We start from the raw sequence: 23,710 nt of genomic DNA on the forward strand, positions 1-23,710 counted from the left end.
ACATGAACTTCAACAATTAACCAAAAATCAGTCCTCTGCCCAAATCCTTTGAAAAAATTCAGGTAGCTTCCTTGCCCCTACCTGGCACTAACACCAACCCCACACCACTCTAGGCCACCCCTTTCCCCCTGACGTGAAGCGATACATTCCCCATTCGACCTAATGGGGGAAAACCTTAAAAATGCGTAAACTTCAGAAATTCTCCAATAATCAGTCCTCTGCCCAATCACTCTGCAATTGGGGTGGTAGCCTCCAACCATTAGGCACTACCACCCCATCCCACTCTTCTGGCCCAGATCCCACTTTCTGCCCCCGATCTGCCCCAAAGACACTAAAACTTCAAAAAATCACCAAAAATCAGCCCTTTGCCCAATCCCCCTGAAATTTGGGTGGTAGCCTCCACCCATTGGGCACTACCACCCCACCCCACTCTTTTGGCCCCAGGACCTGTTTTTCTTACCTGAATTGATTCAGATTTGGATTCTGGTAAATCTGAATCTGAACCAAATCGGGGGTGATTCGGGTGAGCAAAGTTCAGGCACAGAACAGAACAGGGGTGTTTCAGTTCGGTTCCGAACCAAAACACCAGAAATACCGAATTGCACACCCCTAGTAAGCATGCACAGGATTTGATTGCATAGCTTGATTGCAGGTGAGGCCGGTGATATTTGTAAGCTTTGTGAAGGCCTAGCAATTAATAACAATAATTATAATAATAACAATAGTCATAGTCATAATAACAGCTGGCATACAGAACAAGGAAGCACTGGTGCAGTGGGAAAGCAGCATTTTTTGACATCCTCTCCTCCCCCAGGAAGCCCTCTTGCCGCCCAAAAATATGTCTTCGAGGATTCTGCAACCCTCAAGGACACATTTGTGGGAGGCACAGAGGACTTCGTGAGGAAGTTGAGCATGTCAAAATTTGCCGTTTCTCCACTGCAGCAGTAGAGTTTGTTGGGAAGTTCTCTGAGGCTGTGCTGGTGTTTCCTTACTCTATACAGTGCTGAGGCGGCGGGGGGGAGTGTGAACCCCCTAGGATAGTTTAGCACAATAATTCTTATTCAAAACATGATTGGATCCTAAGCTAAACCCTGATAAGAGAGAAAAGCAACCTCATTGAATACGTAAGGCAAAAAGGATATATTTTGAATATTCACGCAACAGAAGGGTTCAACAACAAACATCCTTGTGTGGAAAAGTATGTGAATCCTTCATTCAGTAACTTGTGGCACCTCCTTGAGCAGCAGTAACTGCAAATAAACATGTCCTGTTACGAGTGCTCAGTCTCTCACATCAGCTTGGAGGAATCTTGGCCCATTCTTCCATACAAAACTGCTTCAGCTCAGAGACATCTGAGGGCTTCCTTGCATGAACACCTCACTTCAATAGGGTTTAGGTAGGGACTTTGTCTTGGCGACTCCAAAACATAAAATCTCTTCTTCTTCAGCCATTCTGTGGTAGACTTACTTGAATGTTTACAGTCATTGTCTTGTGGCATTACCAACTTTTGGCTCAACTTCAGCTCATGGACAGATAGTCTGACGTTGTCCTCTAGAATTTTCTGATCTGCAGTTGAATTCACGATTCCATCAATAATGGCAAGCCGACCAGTTCCTGATGCCATGCCATGATGCAGCAAAGCAATGGTCCAGCAAAGCAGTGCCAAACCATGATGCCTCCACCACCATGCTTGACAATCAAGATGAGTTTCTTACTTTGGAAAGCAGTCTTTGGTTTCTACCAAACAAAGTGTTTGTGATTGTGTACAAAAAGTTTCATTTTTTAATTCATCTGTCTAGAGAACATAATTCCAGAAGCCTTATGGGTCATCCAGAAGCCCAGAATCATCCAGAATCAAAAACTGATTTGTGAAAGGTCAGAGATGAATCATCCACACATTGCCCTGCCCTATATGGACTGGGCTGCTTCCACCACTTAACTCTACAAGATCAACTCTTGACTACAAGATAAGTCATGCGCCCAGTGCTGGGGAGAGTCCTTAAAGGAGAAACAGAACTTCAGGAAGCCCTAGTGACATCTAGGAAGTAGGGATGTGAAAACAGGTTCAAATCCGAACCAGATCGATACGGTATCTTTAAAAAGGCATCTGCATTGGCATCTATCTGGACCAAATGCATGGTACAGATAGGAAGTATATTACTGCACTACATTAAGAGTAGTAGGTATTATTATTACTAGGGATGTGCAAATCATTTTGAGGTCGCATCAATTCAACTTGAACCTGGTCGATTCGAGTGATTCGAGCATGAAATGATTCTGCCCGGTCACCCCTGGCCAAAATAGAACTCAAATAGAATCTCCCCAGATTAGACGCGAATCAATTTGAGATCCAGTTTCCCCTTTGCCATTGCCATTGCATATTGGCAATATGAAAATATATGCAAATATAACTGGTTAAGAGGGTTGGACAGGAAGGCTTCCAAGGTTTCTTCCAACGCTAACCTTTTAGGACTCTGTGAACGGCTAGGTGGCTAATAACAAAAAAAAAAAAAAAAAGAGCTGACATGATCAGGAAGATTACTCATTGAAATTATTAAAAGGATAACTTAGGCAATGCCTACCTTAATTTCAATAGGACTACTCTGAGTAACTTTCCTCATCCTGTCAGCCACTAATTGGTTGACATCTGTGTCCCAAAAAGATCTGTCGGAAGAAACTGTTTCTTTGGGGGTGATTTATAACACGCTCCTGGAATCCCAGTGAAAAGCAAACCTTGCTGACCCCATAGCTATTTGTTGGACCGAGGCTGCTTCCACACCTGTGAAAAGAACAACCCTGGAGAGACATTTCTTTTGAAAGCTGTTAAGGCTCCAAATCACCATGGCAACATCACCTTGGCTCAGAAGATGTGCTAAATGAGTTTGGAGGGAAGAAGTCACAAATCTTGCACATAGTTAAGGTGTTCCTAGACAGCTGCTCTATGCTCTGCCATTCTGGGGAGTGTGGTGTATATCAGAACTTTGGCCACTGGGTGGCACTATGGGTGGAGTCTACTTGGAGAAGAGGGGAGATTTTTTAAAAGTTACATCCACTTTTTCCTCAATGTGGTGTCCAGAGACTCCACAGGGGGTGGAAATTATCAGGTTGTCCCTTGTCCCCAAATCCAAAAGGATTTTCTTCTTGCATTTCGTTAAGTCCAGAGTGGCTAATCCGACAAAAAGAAAGTACTTTTTCAAACAACTTATAATCAACCTATGGAATTCTCTGCCACAAGATGTGATGACAGCCAACGGCCTAGATGGCATTAAGAGGGGTTTGAATAAATTCATGGAGGACTGGTCTATCAATGGCTACTAGTCTGAGGGCTATAGGCCTCTAAATAGCAATTGCAGGGGAGTAGCAGTAGGAGAGAGGACGTGCACATACCTCTTGCCTTTGGGCTTCCCAGAGGCATCCGGTGGGCCACTGTGTGGAACAGGATGCTGGACTAGTGGGGCCCGTGGCCTGATCCAGCAGGGCTGTTCTTATGTTCTTACACTTATACACGGGTTTTTTTTAAAGTGAATAACTGTATCTACATTCATTTTGAAAGTGAAACTTATAGACCCCCTCAAATGCATGGTACAAATAGGAAGTATATTGCTATACTTCATTCAAAGTAGTAGGTATTATTATTACTACTACTAACAGTAACAGTAAATGTAGCATGAATAACTATGCTCAGATCTGTAACTGTGTACACTATACACTTGTACAAGTGTGGTAGACAATGTGTGAATAGGGTTACAATGTAAATAGAGATGCAAAATTATCAGTGTCAGCCTGAGAAAGAAATGTTTTCTAGGTCAGGGATTCCCTGTCCCTGGGTATTGTTGAACAACAACGCCTATCAGTCCCCAATCACAGTGATTGAAGGCCGGGGATGATGGGAGTTGATGATGGGATGATGTGGATGGGGATGATGGGAGTTGTAGTCCAACAACATTGGAGGATCTCAGGTTGGGAATAGCTGATCTAATGTCATTGGCTCGCATATAGTGCAATGCCTGCTGATCCAAGAGGGCACATGTGCTAGTTTTGTGCCTCTCACCACCCCATGGATGCCGCTAGCAAGCTTGCAGAGGCTCTGTCACTACTAACCATTGTGCGATTGCTGCAGAGATGAGCCTCTCATGATTCCCACCGGAAGGCTTGTCACTGCAGCGCTGATGCACTTCGTAGGAGTCCTGGAAGCTGTGACCTTGGTAGAAGCGAAGATGCAGTTTGGACTCACATGGAGCCAGGCCACATGCCCTGCTCTTCCATGGGTGGTATGTAGGGATGTGCCCGAACTGTGGTTCGGAATGCGGTTCGAGCACTTTGTAGGAAACGGGATTGGGAAAACGGGATTGGGAAGCCATGTGCACGTGGGGCTTTTGGGGATGCATGCCACCCCAGCTGGAAGCTGGAAGGGGTAGTGGAGAGCAGGTAAGCACTTTTCCTTTTCCTTAAAGTTCCCAATCCCGTTTTCAACAAAATGCTCGAACCGTGCTTCGAACTACGGTTGACACAAATCCTTAGTGCCGTGCTGTGTTCTATATAAGCCACTATTTTAAAAGACTCCTAACTTGCAAATGAAAAAAAAAAATTAGCTTCTGGGTCTAAAGGCAAAGGGAGCAATAGAATGGGTAAGCTATTTGACAGCCCCCTTTGGACCTCATCCTCCGGCATTCTTTCATTTGCAGGGGCTGGATCCCTCTGTGAGATCGGAAGCATGGAAGTTTCTCACAGGCTACTACTCCTGGAGGAGCTCTTCTGATGAGAGACTCACAATTGACAGCATGAGAAGGTAGAACCTGCCGTAGGAGATGTAGGAAGCTGCCATACTGAGTCAGACTGTTAGTCCATCTAGCTTAGTAGTACCTGCACTGTCTGGCAGTAGCTCTCCAGCGTTTCATTTTTGGAGCCTTCCCTTTGTTTCCATTTCTATTTTATTTCATTTTTCATAAAAAGAAACTGTCCCTCTTAAGTAGCAACTCCTAGCCAGAGCTGCACCAGGCTGCCCTCTTTTGCTGTAGCCATTAAGAAAAAAAAAATCTTACCCATGATGCACTATTGTTACAAGGCAGCATAGATTAAAAAAAACCCCAAAACAATAGAGTTGGTAACTACCATGGGTAAAAAATTGCTGCCTCAAGGAGGTGACAACACAGCAGAGTCCAGCCAGGAGAGCTTGTTGCAAGGAAGATGGATGGTGTGTTGTTTTTAAAGAAAAAGAAAAATGAGCCGGGATGAAAATAAGAACGTAAAGGGGAAAAACAGTCTTGGGTAACTTGTTTTTGGAGTATAACTCCCATCATCCCCAGCCAGGCCAAAGGCCAGTGATGATAAGAGTTGTAGTCCAAAAATAAGAAGTTACACAAGACTGGAAGAAAACTAAGTTAATGAAAATGAATATTGAAAATGAATGTTGTATTTTTGCAAATATAACCTGCAGATAAAACTTTTTTTGCATCCCTCAACAAGGTGGTGTGTGGGGATCTTAGCAGGTGCAGGGAATATACAGTTAGTTTTACATGAGGTGGAGATGTCCCTCCTGTCATTGTTTAGCATTTCACCATCTCTGACGGGCCTTACCACTCTGCAGCGCTGGCCCCAAGAAGCACCCCCATTCCACTGAGGACATGTTTTGACCAGGGGGCCTCTCTGAAGACCCCAGCCTTGCATTGCAGTGGGAGGGAAAGTGGGGGACTGAAGAAAGACAGAAACCAGCCAAGAGAACCAACGTGGTTGGGTGGGAGGAAGAGAGGAAAAGTCAAAGAGAAGAGAAGGAGCAAGTCTATCAATGGCTTCTGCATGATCACCACCACATTTTAAAGTCATCTGAGGAGGTCCATCTCCAGTTACCACCTAATGGTGGTAGACTCAGAGGTGGGCCTTCTTTGTAGCTGCTTCTGGGCTGTAGAATGCGCTCCCTGCAGAAATCCGTAATCTGAATTCATTATTGGCCTTCAAGAGAGCCCTCAAGACCTACCTGTTTGGCCTGACCTTCCAGGGTTTTTAATCTGTTGTAAATATTTTTAACTTGCTGTAACCTGGTTTTCCAGGGTTTTTAAACTGTTTTGAATGTTTTATCAGTTAATTGTTTTATGGTGTTTGATAGGTGTTTTATAATTAAATCTGTTTTTATTTGTTAATTGATTTTAATTCAATTTAAAATTGAATTGGAGAGCTGGTATTGTGGTAGCAAGCATGACTTGTCCCCATAGCAAAGCAGTCTGCCCTGGTTGCATCTGAATGGGAGACTTGATGTGTGAGCACTGCAAGATATTCCCCTCAGGGGATGAAGCCGCTCTGGGAAGAGCAGAAGGTTTCAAGTTCCCTCCCTGGCTTCTCCAAGATAGGGCTGAGAGAGATTCCTGCCTGCAACCTTGGAGAAGCTGCTGCCAGTCTGTGAAGACAATACTGAGCTAGATAGACCAATGGTCTGATTCAGTGTATGGCAGCTTCCTATGTTGCTATTTTTTTTTTTTTAATGTAAACTGCCCTGAGCCATTTTTGGAAGGGTGGTATACATACATACATACATACATACATACATACATACATACATACATACAAAATAATAAGATCTCAATGGCAAATCTCAATGGCTACTACAGGTCTATCAATGGCTACTAGTCTGAGGGCTATAGGGCACCTCCAGCCTCAGAAGTAAAATGCTTCTGAATACTAGCTGCAGGGGAGCAACAGCACGAGAGAAGGCATGCCCCCCTCTCTTGGCTGTGGGCTCCACAGAGGCATCTGGTGGGCCACTATGGGAAACAAGATGCTTGACTAGAGAGGCTGTGGGGGTGATTCAGTAAGGCTCTTCTCATGGTGTTGAGTCACATTGAGAAATGGCAATGGTGCAGGTGCTGGCAGGAACTGCCAGCAGTGAGTCCCTTGGAGGGGGCAGGGAAAAGAGGGGTGCAGATCTCTCAAAGGTAATATTAGGATGCGGGCTATACCCACATTTGAGGTATATATGTAAAAATGTGGTAGGTGCTATTGTTTTACTTTTATATGCCCATGAAATATCCCACTTCCCATACTAAGGCTTACCCCGTACCTTGATTCTACCCTGTTACTCCTTGTTTAAGGCTCTACTCTGCCTTTTATATGCTACAATCACTTGCTCTGCATTTCATGTCTTCCTCCAGTTTGAAAACAAGCAAGAGGTTTGTTCTTTTGGTTTGATCCACTAGAACAGCGGTTCCCACCCTTGGGTCCAGCATTCCCTGTAACAGGGGTTCCCAGATGATGTTGACTGATTGATTGAATGATCAAGTGCCATCAAGTCAGTGTCGACTGTTAGCGACCACATAGAGAGATTATCTCCAGGATGATCTGTCTTCAACTTGGCCTTGAAGGTCTCTCAGTGGTGCATTCATTGCTATCATAATCAAGTCCAACCACCTTGTTGCTGGTTGTCCTTTTCTTCTCTTTCCTTCAACTTTCCTCAGTGTTATGGACTTCTCAAGGGAGCTGGGTCTTCACATAATGTGTCTGAAGTATGATGTTGACTACAACTCCCATAATCCCCAGTCAAAAACCATTGTACTGCATATGCTGGGAGTTGTAGTCAAAAACATCTGGGGATCCCTGTTACAGAGAATACTGCTTGGGTCCCTAGATCAGGTGTTCCCAACTGGTAGTACTCCAACTGTTGCTAAACTACAACTCCCATCACCCCAGCTACAGTTTATTGTGGCTGGGGGTGATGGTAATTGTAGTTCAGCAGCACCTGGAGTACCACCAGTTGGGCATCCCTGCCCTAGATGTTGTTGGAGTACAACTCCCATCATCCACAACCACAATGGCTGAAAGCTTAGATGATTTCCAACCTAATATTTCTTGTTACAAATCTTTAAAGTATGATGGGATGCCAGATGCCAACAGCATAGAAGGCCTGTTCAGACAATCATCGGCATCAGACTAGGGAGCTTTGTGCCCTAGTTTGCATGATTCTTGAACTCATGAAAATTCCTTCAACCCTGGTTGTTCAAAGCAGGGTAGCCCGGCTCTTAACCAAGGTAGGAGGAAAGAAGGACTCTCCTATCTTGCTTTTCTGCTCATGGGGATCTACTTACCTTTTCTAGCAGCAAGAGGCCTGGAAATGATTGAAAGCTGTAACTAGAGGGGCTGCCTCTCTGGAAAGCACAATCTATTATCTGTAGCTACAGAACCATCAGCAGGGCTGGGCTTGCCCCCTGCTCTTTCGTGGCCAATCAGGATATAATTAGACTTTCTAATCTTCTGGCAGTGCAAAGCATGGTGGGAAAGATTAGAGAGGTCCTGCAAAGCTATATGCTGCCACCTCCCAATTTTAGCAATGGATACCTCGTCTGACTTAATTATGTGTTTCCTGCTAATCCATTCAGAGGTTCTGATTGTTGTTGGGTGGGAGCTTTCTAACCCACCAACCCACCCCATATATGGTCATGTGAAAGGCCCTAGAATCTTGTTGTAACTTTGTTTTATGTTCACATAAGGAGTTTATGAAATCTGATCAGGTGTCCTTCACTGTGTTCGCCTCAACAAAACATTACGTGAATGTTCCTCACTTACATTCTGTCCTATAACATGAACTCATAAGTCTTTCCTTGCAGGAAAAATTACGAGTCCTTGTGCAACATGTGCGACAGGATCCAGCCGCTTCTGGAGACAGAACACAGAGAATTCATAGAGGTCCGGAATTTCATCAGTAAGTGACGAAAAGAGTTAGCATGAAATGGGAGGGAAGCTTTGTGAATAAATGCCTATGGAGAAGTCAAATATTATCAGCTCAGACCAATGTCAATCCATTTTCAGTTTCACGCCAAAATGGCTTGGAAGTTGCCCATCAGTGGACCCAGAAGGGTTGGTCTTGTGGTAGCAAGCATGAATTCTCCCCTTTGCTAAACAGGCATTGCCCTGGTTTGCATTGGAATGGGATACTACATATATGAGCACTGTAAGGTATTCCACTTAGGGGATGGGGTCACAGCTTAATGAAAGAGCATCTGCATGCTTGCATGCAGAAGGTTCCAAGTCTCCTCCCTGGCAGCATCTCCAAGATAGGGCTGAGAGAGACTCCTGCCTGGAACTTTGGAGAAGCTGCTTCTAGTCCGTGTAGACAATACTGAACTAGATGGACCAAGAGGTTGGCTTGCTAGAAGGCAGTTTCCCATGTTCCCTTTGTAGCCCTAGGACTGCTTTTCCCTTTGTTATTTCTTTTGTCTTCATGAAGGAGAAGGCTATCTGTCCTATGGCTACTAGTCTTGATGATTATGTGCTACCTCCAGGTTCAGAGGCAGAGTGGCTCTGAATACCAGTTGCAAGGGAACAAAAGCAGCAAAGGTGTGCACCAAAGGGGTCACGCCTTCCTTTCCTGCTTTCGAGCTTCCAGGAGATGTTTGGTTCATCGCTAGGCCAGATAGGCTTTGGGCTTGATCCAGCAGAGCATGTTCTTCTGTATAAGAAGCAGGAAATCTGGGCTATCCTGCTATCCAGGTTAGGCACCACTAGGTTGGGAGGGCTCCCGGTCCCCAGATGACTAATGATCCCTGGTTTAACCCTCTCCAACCCAGGGATCTCTGGTTGTGTGGACAGCCTCAGTGCATATCCAGCCATAGGAACACACATTAAAATGGACTTGTAAATAAAAACAATGAAATAGTCTTCTGTATGGTTTCTCAAACCTGGGTCCTTGGATGTAGTTGGACTACGAATCCTATCATCCCCTTTGGCCATCGTGGCTGAAGATGTTAGGAACTGTACCCCAACAACATCTGGGGACCCCTGATGGAAGGGATTGTCATGAAAATATTCAGATGCCCATGCAGGCTTCTGAATATATTCAGAAGCCTGAACATATTCAAGGCTTCTGAATATATGTTTGTTAGACATCATGTGCAGTTGTCTAACAAAAAGAATATTAAACGATACAGTAAAATTAATGTGGCAGATCCGTGTAAATCAGTCCAAGCTAGCCTAGAGGAAGATTTACTGCTCAGGTGCCACCAACCTGGGTCCTTCAGAAGTAATAGATTTTTCATCTCATAAGAACATAAAAAGAGCCCTGCTGGATCAGGCCCAAGGCCCATCTGGTCCAGTATCCTGCTTCATACAGTGGCCCACCAGATGCCTCCGGGAAGCCCACAGGCAAGAGATGAGGGCACGTCTTCTCTCCTATTGCTATGCCCCTGAATCTGGTATTTAGAAGAATCTTGCTTCTAAGGCTGGAGGTGGTCTATAGCCCTCAGACTAGTAGCCATTGATAGACCTGTCCTACCTGTCCTCCATGCATTTATCTAAAGGTAAAGCGTGCCCTTGAGTCGGTGTCGACTCCAGGCGACCACAGAGCCCTGTGGTTTTTCTTTGGTAGAATACAGGAGGGGTTTACCATTGCCATCTCCTGCGCAGTATGAGATGATGCCTATCAGCATCTTCCTAGATCGCTACTGCCCAATATAGGTGCTTCCCATAGTCTGGGAAACATACCAGCGGGGATTCGAACCGGCAACCTCTGGCTTGCTAGGCTAGTCATTTCCCGCTGCACCATTAATTTATCTAAACCCCTCTTAAAGTCATCCAGGCTGTTGGCTGTTACCCAGGGAACTTGTATAGGTCCTATATCCAGGGAAATGTTCCTCTTTAAACTGCCCTTCCTGATCACAAGAACTGTACAAAATGAAATCATCTTTCCACTCCTATAAAAAAAAGAAGGCATGTTTGATAGCAGTACTTCGACACTGCAGTCTTCAAGGGCAGTGGAGGTTTCAGGCTTCTCTCCCTGTCATCTAAACATCCTGCCTTGTTTTAAATCACTCGGTTGCTTTTTATTTAAATGTTTTGACAGCCAGCCCTGATTCTTGAGGAAGGGCCATTGAAGCTCTGCACGCATCAGTGCATTAAGATATGCAAACGAGCTATTTCCATTTCTCCCCTTCCCCTGAAAGAGACAGCAAGTGTGTTGTTGTTAGCTCACCTGCAGGAGCATCAGCGGCCTCCTGCTACTGCCACTTCATCATGGCAGGAAATGGTAGAATCTATCTCTGATATTTCATAGCTGAAAGCAGGGAGAGACTGAGGTCATTCACACAATCAAAAATTATGTTCTACCCAGGTTTGGGGGCTCCCAATTTTCAGTTGTGTAGATGGCACAGCGGGAAAGTGACTTGACTAGCAAGCCAGAGGTTGTTGGTTCAAATCCCCAGCTGGTATGTTTCCCAGACTATGGGAAACACCTATATTGGGCTGCAGTGATCTCGGAAGATGCTGAAAGGCATCATAAGGCAATGGTAAACCCCTCCTGTATTCTTCCAAGAAACCACATGGCTCTGTGGTCACCAGGAGTTGACACTGACTCGACAGCACACTTTACCCTAATTTATTTATTTGACATCTATATATTTCTCTAAGGCATATCCGTGGCTAATCCCATGTGTGGCAACTCTTGCAAGAGTTTGCGACCAGCTGCCGGCAGGGGGAGAAGAAAGTGGTGGGCGAGGCAGGAAACAAAACAGCAGCAGTGGAGGCTGGCAGGCGAAAACGGCAATGGCTAGCCAACTGGCCAGCCAGGAAAACAGCGGTGGGGAAAACAGCTGTGGGCAGGTGGAAGAAAATGATGGTGGCGGTGGGGGGAGAAAACGATGTGGCAGGAGGGAAGAAAGCGGCGGTGGCAGGCGGGCAAAACTAGAGGCACAGATGCTCTGTGCCCGGCCCAGCTAGTATTTATATAACAGCTAAAACATACGTCTCTGGGCTGTTAGACACGAAAGCAATAGAAATTAAAACAAAATTAAAGCGTTAGAACATTAAAATAATTTTAAAATGTAACACAATGTTAAAACTGTCAAAAACTGTAAATCTAATTAGAAGCCTGGGTGAACAAAAGTGTCCTAATTGCCTTTTTAAAAGTTGTCAAGAGATGGGGAGGCTCTTATTTCGACAGGGAGCACCTTCCAAAGGGCAGCGATGGAGAAGACCCATCCCTGAGTAGCTAACAAATGAGCTGGTGATGATGGAATGTAAAATTGTAAAATTTTGTTCCCCTTAACTATGTAGGTATCCCCTTGCTTATATAATGTACACTAATTTTGCAAGCAAATAGAAGGGAGGGGAATTCCCTGAAAAGTTATTGCCAGATTAATTTTATCTATAGAAAGGTATTGAAATGTGGAGTAGGTCAAGGCCATGAAAAGGTTCAGAGATTTATTTATTTTTAAGGAGGGCGGGGGTGTTAACCAAATGCGAAGGGAAGCTAATGGACACAGCAATCTTTCCATATATGGAGTTACAATCAGTCGGTGAACATATTTCATGACCTGGTGACATCTACTGCAGCATCAATCATCTTGGTTGGGATAGAGTCCAGGTCTTTGCCTGGGGCAAATTGGCTATCACTCAGAGGGGCTGCTGGAGAGGATCTGTCCTTGTATTCTTGCTTTATCTTTCCTTTCAGAGTCTGATGTTCAGAGGCTTTACATCAAAGATGCCCAGGGCAACACCATCGTAGACAAGAACCAACTGGAAAAGATCCTTCTGTTGAACTATGTGTGCAATGTGGAGGCTGGTGAGCAGAAGAAAAGGAAAAGCCTGCTTTCAATGGGAGAGAGAGAATCATGAAGAGATGCTGGACTAAGCAGGGTAGCCCAGGGGTTTGCCAACTTGGGTCATCAGATGTTGTTGGACTACAACTCCCATCATCCCCCTGCCACGGGGATTGCCATGGTGGCAGGGGGCAATAGGAGTGTAGTCCAGAAACATCTGAGGCCCTTCATTACCTCTAACAGGGATTCCCAGATGTTGTTGACTACAACTCACATCATCCACAAGCAAAAGCCATTGCAGCTGGGGATTCTAGGAGTTGTAGTCAACAACATCTGGGAATCCCTATTAGAGGGGGAAACTGCTGAGGACCCACATTAGAGAACCCCTGGGGTAGCTCTTCTGGTGGAGAGTCTGATGGAGAGCAGGTCTTGTGCTAGCAAGCATGAATTGCCTCCTTTGCTAAGCAGGGCCCACCCAGGTTTATATTTGAATGGGAGACTACATGCATGAGCGCTGTAAGATGTTCCCCTTAGGGGATGGGAAGAGCAGAAGGTTCCAAGTTCCCTCCCTGGCAGCATCTCCAAGATAGGGCTGAAAGAGACTCCTGCCTGCAACCTTGGAGAAGCCGCTGCCAGTCTGTGAAGACAATACTGAGCTAGATGAGCCAATGATATACGGCAGCTTCCTGTGTTCCTATATTCCAATGATGGCTGAAGTTATAAAGTTACTGAGCAAGATGGAGAATCAAATTGATGCTGAAAAGAGTATTGGAGAGAATCCAATTTTCTAACAGAGTGGATGGGATGTAGAAAATGCAGAGAACCATTGTTGGCCCAAGGTGTGGTTTGATCATGTGGTTTTTCCTGTCTCTCTACCCGCCAGAATACCAGCAGGGCTTTCACGAGATGCTTTTGCTCTTCCGGCTGCTTGTGGAAAAGGAGCATGAGATCTACTGGCTATTCCAGTTCTTTCTACAAAAAACTGTAAGTGTTGTTAAGTTTTAACAAAAATATACCCAGTTCAAAACAATATAGAGAGAGGCTATTCTTATGACCAGCCTAACCCTGCCTGAGCTTCCCCCAGGCAGTGTTAGACTGGTCGTGAAAAGCGGCGGGATCTTTGTGAATCCCTCTGCTCCCTGCCTGTCTAACCCCCTTAATCAACCTGGCTTTTAGGCTAGGTTAAGGATGCTCTTGCACCCTTCACCCAGCTACCAGGTGTCATGTGATTCCTCTGGCTGCGTGCCATGGAGACGGGCGCATAGAGCACCTGTCTGAGAGGGGAATCCCCAATACAATGTGCATGGCATGCGTTGCATTGAGGGGTGCTTGGAGGCCGGAATAACAAGTTCCACCCTCGATTCTCTCCGTCCGATTCTCTTCCACCCTCGATTCTCTCCTCGATTCTCTCCGTTCTCTCCGCTGCAAGGAACAGAGATGCCCATGTGGGCATGCAAGAGGCGTGGCAAAGAGGATCTGCTTGGTCGTCTAGGGGGAAGGGAAGGTGAAAGCAGCCTTCTCCCCACGCCCTCTCTGCCTGCCCAGGGCAATTGAATGGATCGCTTCAGAATGATAATCAAGTCCATAGGGACAAATGTCTCAGATAGCCAACCAAGGAGAATGAAGCAAATCCCCCAAATGCTGCAAAAGTCTTTAAAAGTCCAGATCAGACCATTTTCAGGCCCCATTTGGACAATAAGTGAAACAGAGGGTAGGCTTACCAGAGGTTAACCTCAGAAGCCAAGAATCAGACCGCAGACAATCTGGCAGCTGGGGTTCCATTGCCTCCACCTCCAATCTCCCTGCCTCTTCCTCTGTCACTTGCCTAGCATCTATTGGCCCTGAAATGAGAGGGGATATGTTTGTGGGAGGAGCTTGAACGCAACCCCAGGTCTCTGCATTCAAAAGACACAATGAGGTCAGCTCCAGTTCCAGCACGCTACCCAACCATACCATACCCAACCAATCCTCAGTTTGAAATTGGCAACAGAACCGCGGTTGTGGGATTTTCCCGCATTCAGACAATGAAGAGAGCCAACCTCAGGTGAGTGTTGACATGTTGTCCAAACTAGGCCACAATTTCCAAAAAGAACCTCTGTTAGAAGAACCTCTTCATGTGATGTCCCTGAGCCTCAGGAATGTGTGCTCTCCAATCCCATCTGCACACAAGTGTGTACTTGGGCCCGAGGTAGCTTGGGGACCACATGCTCCCAGCCGAATCTACCCACCTGACTAGATCAGCTCGGTGGGCTCTGCTCCACCTGCTGATACCTACTGAGGCCCATTTGTCGAGCACACAAGACAGGGCCTTCTCAGTGATTGCCCCCAAGCTGTGGATCTGACTTGCGGTTGAGATCCACATGGCTTCCTCTCTCCCAGCCTTTCAGAGGACTCTGAAGACCACCCTTTTTAAACAGGTGTTTGGTCAAAACATGGGCCCTGGATTTCTTTTTAACATGGCTGTGGTTTTTTTAATTGATATTTTGTTGTTATTCTTTTTCTGGTTATCTGCTATTGTTATTTTTTGTTTAAATAAAAATATAATAAAGAAATGAATGAATGAATGAATGATTCCTATCTAAATTAAAACAAACCAAGACTGGCTGAGATCTGTACCCAAGATTTGAAGTGAGTTCATTCATTCATTCAATTTCATTCATTCATTCATTCGATTTCTATACCGCCCTTCCAAAAATGGCTCAGGGTGGTTTACAAAGAGAAATATAAATAAGATGACTCCCTGTCCCCAAAGGGCTCACAGTCTATAAATAAACATAAGATAGACACCAGCAACAGTCACTGGAGGTACTGTGCTGGGAGTTACAGGTCTTGGATTATTTGGAGCAAGTAGGTTATAGAATAAACTGAGATTGGTAGGTTTGGACAATATGACCAATTATGGTATATTTTAACCTAGATAGGAAGTAGATGCTCACATGGGGATAGATGGGGGAAGCATGTGGCTCAGGAACATTTCGATTCATCTAACAGAATCTAACAAGATTCTGTATGATGTCTGAACTAGCCCATAGATAGGGTGGCTGGATGCACATCACCAAAAAGGAGGACACCAACAAGGAGGATAAGAGATGGCCGGATGTTGCATAAAATCTGCATATGCTAATTTTATATGGTTGCAAACTGAAATAGAAATACCGCTCACCACTGCATTCTGATGAAGAAAGGTTGACTCACCAGCAATCTGCCACCTTACTTCTGCTTTTGTGTATTTAAAAACCTGGTATAAGCCGCAAGTTTTGCCTGCATTGTTGAGTTATTCTCCCTCTCTTCCTGACCCAGCGCATGCTCACACATGCATGCCAGTGAACTACAAATCCCCTCTGCTAGAATCCTGCTGATACTACAGGATCTATTCTTCATTTAAACTAATATACACTGAAAATGAATAGGCTTAGCCAATAATGGACCAGAATCCGGACAGCCATTCTAACAGAGAACTGTCTGGAACAAAAGAGGACACGTGACCACTCTAAACACAGCCCTAATTAAAATCTCTTTCAGGGTTTTTTCTACAGTTACAGAGTTTCTGTCCCATGTTAATATCCATGATGTGGATTCATTCCATACAGGTCTTGGCAGATTAACATCTATTCATTGAACAAATATATTTTCGACCGCTAATGTCCAGGATATTAGAGTGTAAAGTGATGCACACTGGGACGAAAAACCCCAAGTTCAAGTATACGCTGATGGGATCTGAGCTGTCGGTGAATGACCAGGAGAGGGATCTTGGGGTCATGGTGGACAGCTCAGTGAAAGTGTTGACTCAATGCAGGGCAGCTGTGAAAAAGGCCAATTCCATGCTAGGGATCATTAGGAAGGGGACTGAAAATAAAACTGCTAATATTATAATGCCCTTATACAAAACGATGGTGCGGCCACACTTGGAGTACTGCATACAATTCTGGTCACTACATCTAATGAAAGACATTGTAGAACTAGAAAAGGTACAGAAGAGAGCAACCAAGATGATCAGGGGCCTAGAGCACCTTTCTTATGAGGCAAGGTTACAACACCTGGGGCTATTTAGTTTAGAAAAAAAGACGACTGCAGGGAGACATTATAGAGGTCTAGAAAATCATGCATGGTAAAGTGGATAGAGTGGAAAGTGGATAGAGATAAATTATTCTTAAAGTGGAACGTGGATAGAGATAAATTATTCTTCCTCTCACATAACACTAGAATCAGGGGTCATCCCATGAAATTGATTGCCAGGAAATTTAGGACCAGCAAACAGAGGGGTTTTTTTCACACAACACATAATCAACTTGTGGAATTCACTGCCACGAGATGTGGTGACAGCCAACAACCTCGATGTCTTTAAGAGGGGTTTGGATAACTTCATGGAGGAGAGGTCTATCACGGCTACTAGTCGGAGGGCTATAGGCCACCTCCAGCCTCAAAGGCAGGATGCCTCTGAAAACCAGTTGCAGGGGAGTAACAGCAGGAGAGAGGGCATGCCCTCAACTCCTGCCTGTGGCTTCCAGCAGCATCTGGTGAGCTACTGTGCGAAACAGGATGCTGGACTAGATGGGCCTTGGGCCTGATCCAGCAGGGCTGTTCTTTTTTTCTTATGATATCTTTATGAGGATCAGTTTAGCCTCATGGATTTAAGTGTGTAAAAGGATGATGTGACCAGGTCCTATTGATTCTTTTGAATGTTTTCCTACTCTGGAACTCTTGTTTCCCAGGAGAACAGCTGCATCATGAACATTGGGGTGGAGAAGAACCTGATCATGCTAAGAGCTTTGGTTTCATTTATGGATCCTGTCTTTTCGAAGCACCTGGGTAAGCTTCGCAGCCTGGTTTTTTAATACATCATAATGCTGGTACTTCAAAAGCTGGGGGGCATCAACCAATCACAACATATGGCCTTTCCTTGATGGCTCAGAAGAAGATCACAAGAAGTGATTGTTCCATTCCATCCTGTTCTGTGTTGAATAGAACTCGCTTGGAATAGTGTGTACAATTCTGGGCAAAGAACTGTGTACAATTCATATTTTAAGAACCATGTTGATATACTGGAATCAGTTCAGAGGAGGGCAACTAAGATGATGAGGGGGTCTGTAAACCACATCCTGTGAAGAATGGTGGAAGGAGCCTGGATATGTTTGGCTGGAGAAGAGAAGACTAAGGAATGGTATGGTAGCCATCTTCAAAATCTGAAGGGCTGCCACACAAAAGAAAGAGCTTGTTCTTTGGTGCTCTTGAAGCAGGGCTAGAAGCAATGGGTTGAAATTACAAGGTAGCAGATTCAGACTAGATATTAGGAGGAATTTCCTAACTGTAAGAGCTCTTCAGTGATAGAACAGTCTGTCTTGTGCAGAGGTGGGCTCTCCTTTGCTGGAGGTTCTCAAGCAGAGGCTGGACAATAATCCATCAAGGATGTAGAGGGTGGACTAGAAGACCTCTAAGATCCCATTCAACTCTAACATTCAGTGACTTTATGATTCTAAATCATGGAGACCTGTCACAAAGTCATTTATTTGTAGGGAAGAATGTCAGTAGGGAAGAATGTCCAGAAGTCAACCAGCCTATTCCTCCATGTCAAGAAAGGTTTGTCTGTAGGATTTCAACCGTAACTTACTTACGTTTTCTAGAACAGAAAGGCCGAGTGGTGCAGTCCTTGTTCCCCTGGTTCTGCCTCTTCTTCCAGCGTGTCTTCAAGTCCTTTGACGATGTTTGGAGATTGTGGGAAGTAAGTGGTTAGCATGAATTGTCCATTCATGACCTTGAAGAGATGGTTGGTATGAGGCAGCCATCAATATCAGAGGTGTACAGCGCTTATGTGGTCAGGCTGGATCAGTCCCAGTTTGTGATTCCTGAGGATGTGGATAAGCTGCTTGGAATGGTGCGGCCTACCACCTGTTTTCTTGACCCTTGCCTGACATGGCTTATACTGTCTGGCAGGGAGGTTGTTGTAGAAGGCCTGATCGAAATTATAAATGCTTCTCTGAGCAAGGGCAGGATGCCTCTTTGCCTTAAGGAGACAATTATCAGACCTCTTTTGAAGAATCCTGCATTGGATCCCTCACAGTTAAGCAACTATAGGCCTGTCTCCAACCTTCTATAGTTGGGCAAGGTCATTGAGAGGGTGGTGGCCTCCCAGTTCCAGGCAGTCTTGGATGAAACTGATTATCTAGACCCATTTCAGACTGGCTTTCAGGCAGGCTATGGGGTGGAGACTGCCTTGGTCAGCCTGATGGATGATCTGCAGTTGGGAATTGACAGAGGAAATGCGACTCTGTTGGTCCTTTCGGACCTCTCAGTGGCTTTCGATACTATCAATCATAGTATCCTTCTGGAGTGTCTGAGGGGGGTTGGGGGTGGGAGGTACTGCTTTGCAGTGGTTCTACTCCTACCTCTCAGGCAGATTCCATATGGTGCACCCCCCAAGTGAGTGATTTAGCATCCGCCTCACAGATGCTAGGCTGGCACCAGTGATTAATGCCAACACCACCTGCTGCTCTCCTCTTGCACCCTTTACGCTGAACCTCAAAGGGAGACCAGGATTTCCACAGCACCAAGGTATTTGTCCACCCACCAGCACAGAACCCATTTGCTCAGCATTCATAACTGCCTTCCTGCATCTGGACAGCAGTTATTAATTCAGTGGATATTTGCACGAAGACTTCTAGCGTTTGCTCTTCCTGTTGAGTAGGTTCTTCTCGCTTGCCAGTCATTTGCTTGTAATTATGTGCAGGAAGGTGAGAGGGCAAAACTCTCTCTCTGAATGGGAAGGGAAATTGCTTCGCTCTCTCCAAAGGCAGCACTCCAAAGGAGTTCAATTAATCCGTGCAAATAAAGGGTTTTTCAAGCGTTGTAGGTCAGCCTCTTTGTCAGTTTCCCTAGGAGTCCTCCAGGTACAAGGAGTTAATTACAAAGTGAATGCAGTTTTTGTGCTCTAGGTAAGTTACCAAACCGGTCTCTGGGTTTGACCTGCCTGATCTGTCAGGATTCTAACTTTCCTTTCAAGGTGTCTAGGGAAAGGAGTAAAACATTAGGGAGAGAGGTGATAGAAAGAAAGCCATATTTTCTGTTGGGCATAAAATCTTTTGCTAGTCATTCCTCTACCCATCTCCAACAGTTCTCATATCCCTGAGAATATAGGAACATAGGAAGCTCAGCATTGCAAGGTCCATCTAGCTCAGCATTGTCTACACAGACTGGCAACAGCTTCTCCAAGGTGGCAGGCAGGAGTCTCTCTCAGCCCTATCTTGGAGATGCCGCCCTATCTTGGAGACGCCGCCAGGGAGGGAACTTTGGACCTTCTGCATGCAAGCCTGCACGTGCTCTTCCCAGAGCAGCCCCATCCCCTAAAGAGAATATCTTACAGTGCTCATACAGATAGTCTCCCATTCAAATGCAAACCAAGATACACCCTGCCTGGCAAAGGGAAGAATTCATGCTTGCTACCACAAGACCTTAAGTGGCGCAGCGGGGGAAATGCTAGACTAGCAAGCAGAAGGTTGCCGGTTTGAATCCCCACTGGTACTATATTGGGCAGCAACAATATGGAAAGATGTTGAAAGGCATCATCTCATACTGCACAGGAGGAGGCAATGGTAAACCTCTCCAGTATTCTACCAAAGAAAGCCACAGGGCTCTGTGGGCGCCAGGAGTCGAAATCGACTTGATGACACACTTTACCACAAGACCAGTTCTCCTCCCTGATTTCAGATACAGCCAGGCTCTTCCCCTGACCTACCAAGTGTGCCTAAGCTCCACCCCTATGTTTAGGAACCACCCCCTGGCCATCCTCTCGCTCACAGTATCCACCCCCTGATTCTCAGAATGACCTGGAGTGATTTAGCAAGCCTATTCCTTCCTTCTTCCTCACTACAAGGATGCCACATCCAGTTTTCCTGCTCCTATTTAGCTTCAGGCTTCAGGAACAGCCATAGCTTAGTGACTAACTTGAGGTTCTGCCACTGTTATTGGACTACAACTCCCATCATCCAGACTCAGAGGTGGGCCTTCCGTGTAGCTGCTCCTGGGCTGTGGAATACACTCCCTGAAGAAATCCATAATTTGAATTCATTATTGGCCTTCAGGAGAGCTCTCAAGACCTATCAGTTTGGCCTGGCCTTCCAGGGTTTTTAATCTGTTGTAAATGTTTTTAACTTGCTGTAACGTGGTTTTCCAGGATTTTTAAACTGCTTCAGGTGTTTTAACTGTTAATTGCTTTATGGTGTTTTATAGTCTCTGTTTTAATTGTTAATTTATTTTAATTGTTTTTGTTGAATGTAAATCCTGAGCCATTTTTTTGGAAGGGCGATATAGAAATCAATTAGATAGATAGATAGATAGATAGATAGATAGATAGATAGATAGATAGATAGATAGATAGATAGATAGATCCCATCTGCTAGCAAGGGAAGATACAAAACTTTCAGTGGGTAGGCATATATGCACATTTTCCTGATGATGCCTTGGGTTTTATGTCAATATTTGGCTGATTTGAAGCAGGTGTCATCTGTAGTCACAGAATTTCCTAGTGAAGCTCAAGTCACCTTGTACATAGTACATATCATAGAAAGAACCCTACACAAAACTGACAACCTGAAGATGTCTGATGGGGAGAGAAAGTGGTATCATTAGGCAGCAGACATGAAAGGTGGAAATCCTCAGTTGTTCTGCACTGACCCTAGCTTGTGTTGGTCTTCTCTAAGGTCTTCCTAACCGGACTGCCCTGTAAAAACTTCCAAGTGGTTGTAGCCTACACAATGCTGCAGATGGTGAGAGACCAAATCCTCAGAGAAGACATGAGTGGAGATGACATTTTAATGGTGAGCGCGTCTAGCAGAGGACTTTTAAGAGGCACAGGGTTCACATACCCCCAAAGCATGAAGAACAATGGGTGTGGGGTCAAGCATTATGCTACACATGGGTATTCGGGTTTATTTCCTGCATTGTGAATCATCGGTGGAATCCCTGGGTAAGATACATAATTGTGAAGTTGCGGGGTTGGAAGCAAACCAAAGGAACATCTGGTGCTTCTAAGTTCTGGCCCCTCTCTCCACAAAAAAGCGGTATAAGCTTGGTTCACACAACTGTTGACTCTAGGTTTGATGTGGGTTACTAAAATTAGCAAGACTGTGTGAACCAAGGTGGTTTATGGGCCGAGATTAATCTGAGATTCCCACCTTGGCATGGGTTCACACAATCATGCTAACTTTGGTAATCCACATTAAACCTAGATTCAAATGACCATTTGAATTAGGCCATTGCATACCAATTTGGCCTAACCATATTAGTAGCCACACATTGCTCTCCGGTTACCTGGGCTGACATCCGGACTAACAAAGCACTTGCTCGATAAACAAAATTTATTTATTTATTTATTTATATTTATTTAACATATTTGTATACAGCCCAAAACTTACATCTTTACAATAAAACCGCAAAATACAATTATGCCAGTGCAAGAAGATCACATAGTTACGCTAAAGAATGGAGAGTTGCAGAACTGTGCTCTTGCAGAAAAGTCCCCTTTGGAACAGGAGTTCCCAACCTCCGGTACTCCAGGTGCTCCTGAACTGCAACTCCCATAATCCCCAGCAACAATAACTTGTAAGAGGGGCAATGGGAATTGCAGTTCAGCAATATCTGGAGTACTGCAGGTCGGGAACTCCTGCTTTAGAATAAGTGAGGCATGACACAGGTTACACGGCTGTTGTATAAACATGTGTGCACATTCACAGCACTAGTCCGGAATGCAAACTCCAGACTTAGTGCAAGTAGGTAGTGCAGCAAACTTGTGTGACTGCGGCGTCCTTCCATAAGCACACAGTTAGTCAGAGGCCACGTTCACATGTAACGTGGAACTGCAGGTCCAATGGACCTGTGGTTCCATGCCCCACTCCCACCACTCTTCGCTCTGAATTTGGACATCAGTAGGATTGCAGAGAGGCAGGAAAGCTGGCTGTGCGGGCTACCTTCTTGACAGAATGACAGCCCGCACAGCCAATCAGGCCAGAGTTGAGGGAGGAACTTCATCCCTCAATTCCAGTTCCAGGGCCAGCAGCCTGCAGTCTCAAATTTGAATATACTGCAGGCTGCCTGGAACCTTGGGTTGCAGCAATGAACCTCTCTACAACGCGAGGGTTCAGATTGGAGTCCCAATCCTGAACTCTCGGTTTTGTCACTGTGCCTGACTGTGGTTTCCTGTGATCAAACGTAACATCCGTGGAACCACAGGCCTGTTCAACTGTGGTTCCATGTTATGTACAAATGTGGCCACGCTTTCAAATATTAACAATGGGTTTGTCATCCTCCAGTTTCGCTTTACGTGCAAATGTGGATAGAATGTCAGCCCTGGTTTTTACAAGAACTATTAGAAAGGATTTTGGTGCTCCCAGGGACCAGACAGAACTCTTCATTCTCAAGAGTGCAGCTAAAGAATAGCACAAGGTGCTTGAGTGGAGAAGTAAAGATCTCCTGTCAGCTTAGAAGAGAAAAAGCTGCATCATTCCGGACAAACCATGGCTGATACAAGTGGGAGTTAGGAGAGCTTCAACTAGCCTGCAATGAAACTTTATTCCCACTACTTTGTTTTCTTTCTTCCACTGTTGTCAATGACACAAGGACTCAGGAAGAGCTCATCAGGATGGGGTATGACCAAGCCACGCGGGGTCATCAAGTAGCGTGTCTTAGACACAGAATTGCAAGATGAAATAGCAAAGTTACCGAGAGGGTTGTATATATGCAATCAGCCTTTAAATACTAAGCCTACTGAATATTTAAACAACTTACCAATAGCAAAATTCAGGAGAGCTATGACTCTCACCCACCTTAATGTACTCCCCACTGCAGTTCTAGAGGGGAAGTTCAAAAAGATACCTTACTCAGCTGGTTTTTGCCCATGTGGCTCAGGTGACATAGAAACCACTGCTCACATGATTCTCTATTGTGCTTTTTACAAGGAAATTCGTTTAAATTTTATTTCCGCTTTGTTAAAGAATTTTCATGGCCACATTGACTAATTTTATTTAGATTATTTGCTGTCCAATTTTAAAGAAACGGTTTCCTGCAGTGCGGCCAAGTTTTGTTATATTGTCTGTAAAACCCATAAAGAATGTATCATTTAATTGGATGTTACCATTTAATTGGATGTTTAATTGGATGTTACTGCGAATCCCCCCCCCCCTTTTTATGCTGGTCAACGACCGGAA

At 45.0% G+C, this 23,710-nt stretch overlaps 1 protein-coding gene across 1 annotated transcript in view; it reads left to right on the forward strand.

The window, feature by feature from the left end:
- The window catches only part of TBC1D21 (TBC1 domain family member 21), a 35,890-nt gene that overhangs the window by 6,388 nt on the left and 5,792 nt on the right, over positions 1-23,710 (forward strand). Inside the window, exons 3-9 of the mRNA XM_053272905.1 lie at positions 4,686-4,789; positions 8,592-8,686; positions 12,428-12,538; positions 13,399-13,499; positions 17,228-17,324; positions 18,137-18,234; positions 21,209-21,325. Of these exons, the coding sequence (XP_053128880.1) occupies positions 4,686-4,789; positions 8,592-8,686; positions 12,428-12,538; positions 13,399-13,499; positions 17,228-17,324; positions 18,137-18,234; positions 21,209-21,325 (723 nt within the window). The remainder of the gene's footprint in view (positions 1-4,685; positions 4,790-8,591; positions 8,687-12,427; positions 12,539-13,398; positions 13,500-17,227; positions 17,325-18,136; positions 18,235-21,208; positions 21,326-23,710) is intronic.

Source organism: Hemicordylus capensis, chromosome 10 (assembly GCF_027244095.1).
Source record: "Hemicordylus capensis ecotype Gifberg chromosome 10, rHemCap1.1.pri, whole genome shotgun sequence".
Taxonomy (NCBI): Eukaryota; Metazoa; Chordata; class Lepidosauria; order Squamata; family Cordylidae; genus Hemicordylus; species Hemicordylus capensis.